Below are 11,562 nucleotides of genomic sequence, written 5' to 3'. Positions count from 1 at the left end.
AGGTATACACTGCAAAAACGATCGTGTTAAAAATGGAGTGATTTGCTCAAAAAACGTGCGAGTACAGACATGGCGAATCACTAGTAAAATCCCATTATGAAATTATAAAAATCCCATATGCTTTTCATGATCATAAATTGTATTATCTGTATAAATGGACAATATACATTGAAGTGTGGGCTATTTTCTGTTCGACTGTCGTTTGTAGTCGTTCAACCGACATATAAAATCTAATTCTGTACAATCAAACTTCTGTTCAATCACATTTACCTCCCCTTGTCATACAGGTGGCGTTATTTATCAACATCCGGCGTAGTTTCGAGAAACGCATGTTTGCGGCGTGAAGCTTACCGGTCGGTCTTTTTATCACGAGCTGATCGAACCCTCGGAACTGTTCTTCAACCGTAAACAAACAACAACACAAACGCATAATGGCGAAATGGGGCGAAGGAGACCCTCGGTGGATCGTTGAGGAAAGGCCCGATGCGACGAATGTCAACAATTGGCACTGGTGAGATTAGCCGAATTGCTCTATGTCATGTATAAAGATCGTGAATTAAATTACTTTGACACACGTATATTGCTATGAATAACGACTAGAAGTATTTCCACAGGCTATAACATATCATTGAAACAAAGATAATCGCAAGATCTTTCTATTTTTCACTCAAACAATTCATGCCGTCAAAAACAGTCTTTGTAACCAAATTAATTGTCTGTGTTTGTTTTATTTTTGTTAGGGTTGAAAAGAATGCAACAAGCTGGTCGATTGATAAACTTAAGGAGCTGTTGACTGGGCTTGTAGTTGAAAATGAAAAAGGTATGTAGGCCTACACAAATCTGTCTGACATTCATGATATGTGATAACATGGCGTTATATTGAATTCCACAACCTCGGCCGAAGCTGTGTCTTTTAAAAAAGAAGGAAAGAGGTTCTGACAAAAAATTGACAGACTAAGTCTAATCACCCAAATAAAAAGCATTTAAAATGATGATTAACAAAGTTCGGAATTTTAGTTTCATATATCTGTAGGATCCTTAATAGGAGACATTTACTGTTATAAATGTCCTGAGGTTTATGCATATCTTGTAACAAGGCATCACACTGCAACCCTTTTCCTTGTCTGTGTTTGTACTTGAACTGCTGTATGTGTTTATCTACAGGGAGCTGTGAAGTGAAAGAGCTTACCAAGGTGGAGGGCGAGGCAACAGCAAACAACAGGAAGGGCAAGCTCATCTTCTTCTATGAGTTTGAAGTGAAGGGGAAATGGTCAGGTCAGTAGAGATACCAGGAAATGATACTGAAGTATTCTTATTTGATGGCAGTGTTCAAAATTATGTTGGGACCTTTGCTTCTTTAGTGTTTGAGTCTCAGGGCCCTAAACTTTGAGCTTTTGATATTAGGGTTTTTATGAGGACTTTCATTCTTAATTTTGAACACTTTGATGGTATCATCAAATGTTTATCCTCTAACACAAACAAATTCACAGTGGAATCTACGTTTAGGATTAGATACATGCAGACAACCATGTTCTTTTGTATATATTGTATTATCACAAAGTCATTAAAAAGAATCTATACATTAATATTTAGTTACTTGCAAAAACTAGCTGCAAGTACAGAAACTTGGTAAAAACCTTCTCATATAAACTTTAATCCCTGTTTGATAGCCATGTTAAAGTTTTGCAACCAACACAAGTCATATACCACAACTAGGCCTTAAGCAACCATACCATTGTTGACAGTCGTTTACTGACTGTTTGAGGTTAGTTTTCATTGGTCAATGCATATATATGGCATGCAACTTCATAGGACTATTTGAACAAAAACATACTTATGTATTGTGTGTCAAATAACAATCTTGAAAACTGATATTTAAAAAAATATTTTATATACTTTTTTCAATTCTAAATTATACAGAAGAATAAATAATTCAATTATGCAGCCCCAATACATCAGATACCTTTGTGGGGACCATTTAACATTGAGAATAATGCACAAGTACTTTGAAATCTGCAACACTTTGACATGTTTTGTCTGCTACCAGATGTGCATTGTGGTATATCATGGTATATTGCTCATGCAAGAATACGCTAAGACTTTTTGAAGTCACTGTACACACACATGTATTGGGGGGGTGGGGGGAGAATGTGAACTCATCGACTTAACATTTTTCCTGTGGACAGTCGTGACATTCAACTAATAATCAACAATTCGACCAGTGACTTCAGCCTTATGAGCCAATACATCACTGAGATGACAATACCCCAGTAATGTTTTACAGATCTATATATGGTTATTTTTTTCAGGTTGTTTGAAAGACTCCAAGAAGAGCTATAAAGGCACCTTTGACATACCTAATTTGAGTGAGGAAAATGAAGCTCACGAGATTGATGTAAGCTGTCATGTTGCAAAGTGCTTTGTTTATTATTACATTAGTATTGTATTTGACTCATAACAGTCGGGAGTAACAGCTAACAGGATCAGTTGTGACATGACAAGCAAGTGATGTCACATCAAGTATTAAGATGTCATGATATCCATACCTGTCGGCCTGCCTGGGCTTTACAAGACGACTGGCCAAACAGTTAGCTAGAATTTATGATAAGTAATAGTACAGATGTTTTCAGGTGTGCATGTTTCACAGGAAGTGTTTTCCATGGTTAGTGCTACATCATGTCAGTCAGAAATAGCAGCTCATACATTGACACATCAACATGATTTGTTTCAACTGAAAATGTCCCACCAGTGTCTCTATTACCATATTCACCATAATAAGCATGCAGGGTGCTTAAACAAAGCAGCACTTATTATAACCATCTTGGGATAAACAAGTTAAATTTGTGATTGAGATTGAGTGGTAGTAAATATCTTATTTTTTAACTTATCCCTCCACAACAGTATGCAATATTCCTTCTTGTTTCGATCATAGAACTGTGTAGAACATTGTGAAAACAATCATCAACGGAACACAGCCTCGACCACCTCACTCTCAGCATGCTCCTGTACTACTCATAACTTTTCCTTCATCGCCCGCCGGGGGCTGTCAGGTAGCCTAGTGGTTAAAGCGTTTGCGACGACCCGGGTTTGATTCCCGGGAACAATGTGTGAAGCCCATTTCTGGTTTCCCCCGCTGTGATATTGCTGGAATATTGCTAAAAGCGACACAAAACCATACTCACTCACTCATCACCCGAGGGAAAGAATATTACATACTGTTGTGTCAGGATAAGTATATAAATAAGGGGAATACTCTGATTCCCTATAATTCAAATGTTGATAAAACAAAAGGTTTTGAATAAGGCTAAAAAGAATAATAGTCTTGGTTCTCAGGCACCTGCCGTATCATCTTGAAGTCTGTCGGACATTTTGTTTTTATTTCCATATTCAAAAAAATATACCTATCCTAATACTTAAACAAAATGAACCAAGGCTATTATTTTTTGGGGCCTAATAGTTACTAGGAATTTAGATACCATTTCTACACTGCTGTTGTCTGTATAAAATGTGTAATATACACAAGAAAATATGTACATTTTTGGTTTTATATGAGGGCAGATACTTACAGATTGGTTTAGAAAGTTAGCCAGGGTGGTGCTTATTAGATCAGAACCCTTAATACAGCAAATGCGGTAATGGTGCAGTGGCCATGATGAACTATGTTAATTATCTGTTATCCTTGTGTGGCAGGTGAACGTGTCCTGTGATAGCACAAGTGATGATGCCACGGAAGTGAAGGAGATCATGAGGATAGTTGGCACCAAGGTTATTCAGGAAAAGATGGCAGAATATATAAACAGACTTCGAGAAGGTAACTTGATACATGACAATCCTTTTAGGCATATGTCCTTTCAATATGATACAACTGCCATCCTTAATCTACACTATGTTTATTTGTGTCGGTTTATTGTCATGCTGTTGGTCTTGAACATTGTTAGGTTCGATCCCCGACCGCGCATACCAAAAGACGTTAAAATATGGTACTTCTTGTTACCCTGTCAGCGCTCGGCATTAAAGGGCTAAAACAAGGACTGGTCGGCTCGGAGTCAGTATACTGTGTCTGAGTGGGGTATTCATGTTAAACTGTGGCATGGTATTTCAGTGAACTAGCACTATAAATTGGCATCAGTCCGGACTAGTACAAGCAGCCACACACACACACGTGCATGCACGTCGCCATATAAGTGCAATAATCTTGGACGCAACGTTAAACCCAATTTCACCTCACCTCACCTCAAACATTGTTACTTGTATGGAACAGTAAAAAAATCGATAAATTATCCATTGAACCTAGTAGTAATTTGAGATATTGTACTGAAGTTTTATGTACAATTTTCTTTGTATTTTTAAATTTGATAATGCTCTGTTTCTTATCTCAATGGTTATGGGTTTATTTGCACTTTAACTCAACTGTATCTGCTATTCTGCTTACTGTCAGTACTGTTACCTTCATTGTTCTCTTTTCAGAATATGGACAGGGCATTATCTTGCCAACCAAAGATTGTGCAAAAGCCCCAGCTCCAAAGGTGGTAAACAAAGAGGTGAGTAGTTTTTGTTCCTGATGAAATCGCTTCCAGAAATAATGAACATGGCTCGCATGTTCCTAGTGCAAATGACCTACATCCCTGTGCAGAATTGAATATGGTTATTCATTCTCTGACAAACTGAGGTTTGTTTGAAGGTGCCAATGGTGGCACTCTGGTGCTGTCATACCCACTGTCACCCAGACTATTAAACACAACATTGGAAATGATTGTATGGAGTTGGGATAGTCATATTCTTTGTGGAACAGGATGCTGGGAGATTATTGTTGTTGTTTATCTGCTCCAGGCTTTATTATTCATAGCATATACGAGAAGTGTCACTGATCAGAGGAATGCCTCCATGGTCTGGTGGATAGAGCATCTGCCTGGAGAGTGGAAGGTCGTGGGATCAATCCCCGGCCACGTCATCCCAAAAATTGTTAAGAGGTGTGATTTATTGTTACCTTGCATGACGCTCGGCTTTCAGAGGCTAAAACAAGGGCTGGTTGGCATGGCAGCGGTAGAAACTAACAGTTTCAGTCTACTAGTCCTTATAATGATAACATATAGTAAAACCTTCAAAAATGGCAAATTTCTACTAGTCCTTAGGATATCTTTACTATTGGGCAGTTTGGCAAGGGCTATAGGACTAGTGCCAATTTCTAACACTGCATGGGAGCTGGCGTACTGTGTCTGAGTGGGGTATTCATGTTAAACTGCGGCATGGTATCTCAGTGGGCTAGCAGTATAAAAATGGCATCAGTCTGGACTAGTACAAGCAGAGCACACACACATACACACATGTCGCTATATAAGTCTTGAACATATCATTTGTAACAGTATCGAGCAGACTGCCAGGTGTTATACTGTGCATGTTACCTGCAGGCGAAGTCCTGGTTCCTGTTCCACAAAACGATCATCATATCTTCCATAATATACCATAGACTTAAGATTGTTACAGTGCTAAGATCGCCTTTTTTAACGGGTCCCTGGGCTGAGAGTGGTACTGTCATTTGTAACAGTATCATGCAGGCCGCCAGGTATATGTAGTGGATGTGCACTGCAGGTAAAGTATCTGTCAAAATTTGATCATCCCTAGCAGACCCACTGTTTACAAATGTTTCTCTGCGCATGTTCAACACACGTTTTTCAGTAACATTCTTCTTATTCCAGAACAAAGCAAAAGAGGAAATGAATAAAGTAGTGACAGACTGCAGCGAACGGATGGATGGACTTGGTGTGCGGATCCACACCAAGAAGCTGGTCGCCAGGGAGGAGTTTAAATGTCGAGCTGCCGACCTCTATCGCGCTCTCACTGACAAGGGGGTAGGTACCTCTGCCACACTCTCACTGACAAGGGGGTTAGGTACCTCTTCCATGCTCTCACTGACAAGGGGGTTAGGTACCTCTTCCATGCTCTGACTGACAGGGGGTTAGGTACCTCTACCATGCTCTCATTGACAGGGGGCAGGTACCTCTACCACACTCTCACTGTCAGGGGGTTAGGTACCTCTTCCATGCTCTCACTGACAAGGGGGTTAGGTACCTCTACCATGCTCTCAATGACAAGGGGGTAGGTACTTCTACCACACTGACAAGGGGCAGGTACCTCTTCCATGCTCTCATTGACAGGGGGTTAGGTACCTCTACCATGCTCTCATTGACAGGGGGTTAGGTACCTCTACCATGCTCTCATTGACAGGGGTTAGGTACCTCTACCACACTCTCACTGACAGGGGGTTAGGTACCTCTACCATGCTCTCATTGACAGGGGGTTAGGTACCTCTTCCATGCTCTCACTGACAAGGGGGTAAGGTACCTCTACCATGCTCTCACTGACAAGGGGGTTAGGTACCTCTTCTATGCTCTCAATGACAAGTGGGTTAGGTACCTCTTCCATGCTCTCAATGACAAGGGGGTAGGTACTTCTACCATACTGACAAGGGGTGGGTACCTCTACCATGCTCTCACTGACAGGGGCAGGTACCTCCACCATGCTCTCACTGACAAGGGGGTTAGGTACCTCTTCCATGCTCTCACTGACAAGGGGGTTAGGTACCTCTACCATGCTCTCACTGACAAGGGGTTTGGTACCTCTACCATTCTCTCACTGACAAGGGGGTTAGGTACCTCTACCATTCTCTCACTGACAAGGGGGTTAGGTACCTCTTCCATGCTCCCAATGACAAAGGGGTTAGGTACCTCTTCCATGCTCTCAATGACAAGGGGGTTAGGTACCTCTTCCATGCTCTCAATGACAAGGGGGTAGGTACTTCTACCACACTGACAAGGGGTGGGTACCTCTACCATGCTCTCATTGACAGGGGGTTAGGTACCTCTACCATGCTCTCACTGACAGGGGCAGGTACCTCCACCATGCTCTCACTGACAAGGGTGTTAGGTACCTCTTCCATGCTCTCACTGACAAGGGGGTTAGGTACCTCTTCCATGCTCTCACTGACAAGGGGGTAGGTACTTCTACCACACTGACAAGGGGTGGGTACCTCTACCATGCTCTCATTGACAGGGGGTTAGGTACCTCTACCATGCTCTCACTGACAGGGGCAGGTACCTCCACCATGCTCTCACTGACAAGGGTGTTAGGTACCTCTTCCATGCTCTCACTGACAAGGGGGTTAGGTACCTCTTCCATGCTCTCACTGACAAGGGGGTAGGTACTTCTACCACACTGACAAGGGGTGGGTACCTCCACCATGCTCTCACTGACAGGGGGGCAGGTGCCTCTACCTTGCTCTCACTGACAGGGGCAGGTACCTCTACCATGCTCTCACTGACAGGGGGCAGGTACCTCTTCCATGCTCTCACTGACAGGGGCAGGTACCTCTACCATGCTCTCATTGACAGGGGGTTAGGTACCTCTACCATGCTCTCACTGACAGGGGCAGGTACCTCTACCATGCTCTCATTGACAGGGGTTAGGTACCTCTTCCATGCTCTCATTGACAGGGGTTAGGTACCTCTTCCATGCTCTCACTGATAAGGGGGTTAGGTACCTCTTCCATGCTTTCATTGACAGGGGTTAGGTACCTCTTCCATGCTCTCACTGACAAGGGGGTTAGGTACCTCTACCATGCTCTCATTGACAGGGGCAGGTACCTCTACCATGCTCTCACTGACAAGGGGGTTAGGTACCTCTTCCATGCTCTCACTGACAAGGGGGTTAGGTACCTCTTCCATGCTCTCATTGACAGGGGTTAGGTACCTCTTCCATGCTCTCACTGACAGGGGGTTAGGTACCTCTTCCATGCTCTCATTGACAGGGGTTAGGTACCTCTTCCATGCTCTCACTGACAGGGGGTTAGGTACCTCTTCCATGCTCTCATTGACAGGGGTTAGGTACCTCTACCATGCTCTCACTGACGGGGGTTAGGTACCTCTTCCATGCTCTCATTGACAGGGGGCAGGTACCTCTTCCATGCTCTCACTGACAGGGGGTTAGGTACCTCTACCATGCTCTCATTGACAGGGGGTTAGGTACCTCTTCCATGCTCTCATTGACAGGGGTTAGGTACCTCTTCCATGCTCTCACTGACAGGGGGTTAGGTACCTCTTCCATGCTCTCATTGACAGGGGGCAGGTACCTCTACCATGCTCTCACTGACAAGGGGGTTAGGTACCTCTACCATGCTCTCACTGACAAGGGGGTAGGTACCTCTTCCATGCTCTCACTGACAAGGGGGTTAGGTACCTCTACCATGCTCTCATTGACAGGGGTTAGGTACCTCTTCCATGCTCTCAATGAGAAGGGGGTAGGTACTTCTACCACTCTGACAAGGGTTTGGTACCTCTACTATGCTCTCACTAAGGGGAAATTTCCAAGACATGGATAGATATAACTGAAATACAGTTCAATTTGGCCTGGACTTTCCTCTGTAAAACAAACCTCATCTCCCAACTTTTATTTAGGCCTTTGTTTTAAGCAGTCTGCATTCTTCTTCACTTGTAGATGGTGGAAGCATTTACTGGTGGACCTGCTACACTAGAACCTGCTAAAGGAGAACGCTTCTCATTGATGGGCGGCCATGTCACAGGGGAATTTGTGGATTTAGTAAGTGATTGAAAACTGTCAAATGTGTTAATTTATCATCCGAAAATGGCTTCCACAGGACTTGTCACTTGGTGAGATCAAGCAATATCTTACCCCACAGTGACTACCTCCATGATCTGGTGGTAGAGTGTCTCGATCCCTGGCTGCATCATACCAAAAGATGTTAAAAGATGGTACTTATTACCCTGTCTGGCGCTCAGCATTAAGAAGCTAAACCAAGGACTGGTCCGCTCAGAGTCAGTAAACTGTGTCTGAGTGGTGTATCCATATTAAACTGTGGCATGGTATCTCACTGGGCTTGCATCCTAAAATCGACATTAGTCCAGACTAGTGCAAGCACACAGGTACACATGCACACATGCAACTCACCATTTAAGTGCAATAATCTTGCAAGCGACGTTTAAAACCATTTCACCTCATCCCAATGCTTTGCAGACCTTTGTGACATGATCAGTTAACATGACATCACAATGACATGACATCACAATTCTCTTCTCCACTCCTCTTCAAGACTCCTCTCATTATTGTTCACAAACTCGACAATAGAAGCTTTTATCTCCTCAGCAAGCCATGTTAAACTTTCATAGACTTGTGTTGATATATTTGATATCAAAAGATACTGGGATGAGTTTCTCTTATCATGTTAATAACGTTTAGAAGAAAAACAAAGTTTAGAGTTTTAATTTTTTTTTCAAAACTACTTACCTGGTTTTCCCCTAAAAATGGGTAAATCAAGAAATAGCAAAATCTGATTCGACAGCCAATCAAAACTTAGAGAGGGTACCCCGATGACAGGTTACTGTGTCATCTTAACAAGGAACTTGGCTGTGCACAATACCATTCTCAGTCACTCACTGAAAACAATTCTATTCGTTGTAGGTGCCCGAAAAGAAGATAGTACAAAAGTGGAGGATAAAGACATGGCCCACAGAGCACTACTCTTTCGTGACAATAGAACTTGAGGAGCAGGACTCGTCTACTGTACTTAGGTTAACCCAGCTGGGGGTTCCCGACTCCGAGTATGACAATACGTTACAGGGCTGGAAGACCCATTACTGGCAACGCATGAATCAAGTGTTTGGATTCTCGGCTAACTTATTTTGATGCAGGAGAACATAGAGAACTATTTTAACAATGAACTTCTAGGAAATGCTCTCAAACCTGGGATATTTATTGCACACATGTTAGTGTGATTGTGTGCTGTCAACATTCCCTCTAAAGGCCAAGGCCAATATTGCAAGCAGCCAGGACCTCGTGAAGAGAGTGCTTGGATTGAAACAGTCGGAAGAAGGGAGGTTGAAATGTTTGGACGAAGGCTTTTCGGTTGGATGTTCTGTACAAGATTTCCATGTACCTCAAGAAGCGTTTGGGAACAGCTGCATTTACTGAGTTGATGAATCAGCATATTTCTTTTATTTTTCAGCCTTATATAAATCCAGAACAGCTGTTGGGTGTTCAGAGAGAGCCACATGTTTACCATGTGCATTGCCTGTATTTAAACGACTTGATTTTGTATATATACAATGTACATCAGTCAGATTTTCTGCTTGTGAGTGAAAGTCAATTGTTTATTGTTAGTAGTCTGATGTGTAATGTTTTTATATATGTATGGAGTATTTCTTCAAACAGTTGTTAGAAAACCATGTGTCCAGAAACTAAATGTTAGTTGGGCGTAAGAAAACACATTCACAAATCATGCAAATTGGAACTTTATCTATTTCTAGGTACCCTTTTGTTGAGAGTAGGCAAGAAAACCTCTTAAAACCATTGTTGGAAATAGAAAAGAAATGTTTTTTGCTTGTAAATGAGTGTTTTAGGGTGGACATTACCTTCAGTTGGAAACATCTCATCTGCTTATGTGAAGTCTGTACAAGATATATCCTGATATCCATACAAGAATTCGGGGTTTTACTGACATAACTGGCTGTCCAGGGAACCCCCACTTAACCTTTAAAAAAGTGATTTGTTTTTTGTTGTTCAAACTAATATGTAACTAAATAAATAGTTGTGTACAATCAACCTCGGAAAGGGCCTCCCTACATAAATGTATTCCTTGATGAGTATAATACTGGAATACAGTATTTGACTATCGTTGGACTTGGAATATTAAAGGATTTTTTTAATAAAAAATTTGAAATAGAAATAAAAACAGAATGTGCTGCAAACTTTATGATGATACGGGTGGTGCCTGAGAACCACGACTATTATTTTTTTTAGCCTTATTGATTTGAAGGGTCTTTATTGGAAATATGAGTGTCCAGGGCCCCATTCCACAAAGTGATCGTAGGTAGCCTCATATCCCTCAGTATGCAATACTTGTTTTTTTCTGCATCCATTCTGTCCACTTGTGTACATTTCTGCATTGTGTAAAACCCTGCGACTTCCCATCAGGATATCCTCAGCTGATTCAGTGACATCATACCCAGGTCCATGAACAGTTCAGTTGATCGTACAATGTTCTTCCTGGTTCAGACATACTGTATGTTCATGCTGTGTTTCTACTGGAACACACAGAAGACACAGGTGTTGTGTTACCAGTGATTATGAATGAGTGCCAAGATTCAAAGGAGGAAATTAGGGCCCTTTTTGGCTCACTGGAAATACAAAATTTTAAGGTAGTGGAAAACTTTGAAATTTTAGTGTGAAAATTTTCAGATATGTTCAAATATTTGACACCATTTTCCTGTCTTACACTTGCAAGTTTTGGACCATTGACATGGTCAAATACACAAGTATGGCTCAAATGAATGATAAGAAAGATTTTAGAACCTCAAACGAAATAATCTCTGACCCAAGATGAAGTTTTTATCATGTTTTTTTTGTATCTACTATGAAAATCAGATTGGGTCAGTGACTTGCCCACATTCAAATGTTAGAAAAAATACTTCATGAAAACCTTTTTTTTTACTTTTTATCTTTACTATGCATTCATTGTTGTCATGAACAAAAGTCTAGTTTTCATTCAGGGGA

The 11,562-nt window shown here is 41.7% G+C and overlaps 1 protein-coding gene across 1 annotated transcript; it reads left to right on the top strand.

Moving 5' to 3' along the window:
• The first annotated feature begins 320 nt into the window (after nucleotides 1-320).
• LOC139443269 (activator of 90 kDa heat shock protein ATPase homolog 1-like) lies at nucleotides 321-10,879 on the top strand. The gene is made up of 9 exons (XM_071224244.1): nucleotides 321-511; nucleotides 741-820; nucleotides 1,165-1,275; nucleotides 2,310-2,395; nucleotides 3,691-3,811; nucleotides 4,468-4,541; nucleotides 5,697-5,849; nucleotides 8,491-8,592; nucleotides 9,472-10,879. Exons 1-9 carry the CDS (start codon nucleotides 432-434, stop codon nucleotides 9,694-9,696), a joined length of 1,032 nt encoding a protein of 343 aa, XP_071080345.1. The 5' UTR covers nucleotides 321-431; the 3' UTR covers nucleotides 9,697-10,879.
• Nucleotides 10,880-11,562: the final 683 nt, after the last annotated feature.

The sequence above is a fragment of the Haliotis cracherodii genome, unplaced genomic scaffold (genome assembly GCF_022045235.1).
Source record: "Haliotis cracherodii isolate W230 unplaced genomic scaffold, xgHalCrac1.p SCAF_5, whole genome shotgun sequence".
Taxonomy (NCBI): domain Eukaryota; kingdom Metazoa; phylum Mollusca; class Gastropoda; order Lepetellida; family Haliotidae; genus Haliotis; species Haliotis cracherodii.
The sequence above is the reverse complement of the archived record's forward strand: the minus strand, read 5'-3'. Positions and strand labels throughout refer to the sequence as shown.

What these genes read in the sequence shown, in the direction of transcription:
- LOC139443269 (XM_071224244.1), top strand. Translation starts at nt 432, where the DNA reads ATGGCGAAATGGGGCGAAGGAGACCCTCGGTGGATCGTTGAGGAAAGG. An exon ending in TGTAGTTGAAAATGAAAAAG is followed by an intron (nt 821 to 1,164) that starts GTATGTAGGCCT and finishes GTTTATCTACAG; the next exon opens with GGAGCTGTGAAGTGAAAGAG. An exon ending in GCGCTCTCACTGACAAGGGG is followed by an intron (nt 5,850 to 8,490) that starts GTAGGTACCTCT and finishes CTTCACTTGTAG; the next exon opens with ATGGTGGAAGCATTTACTGG.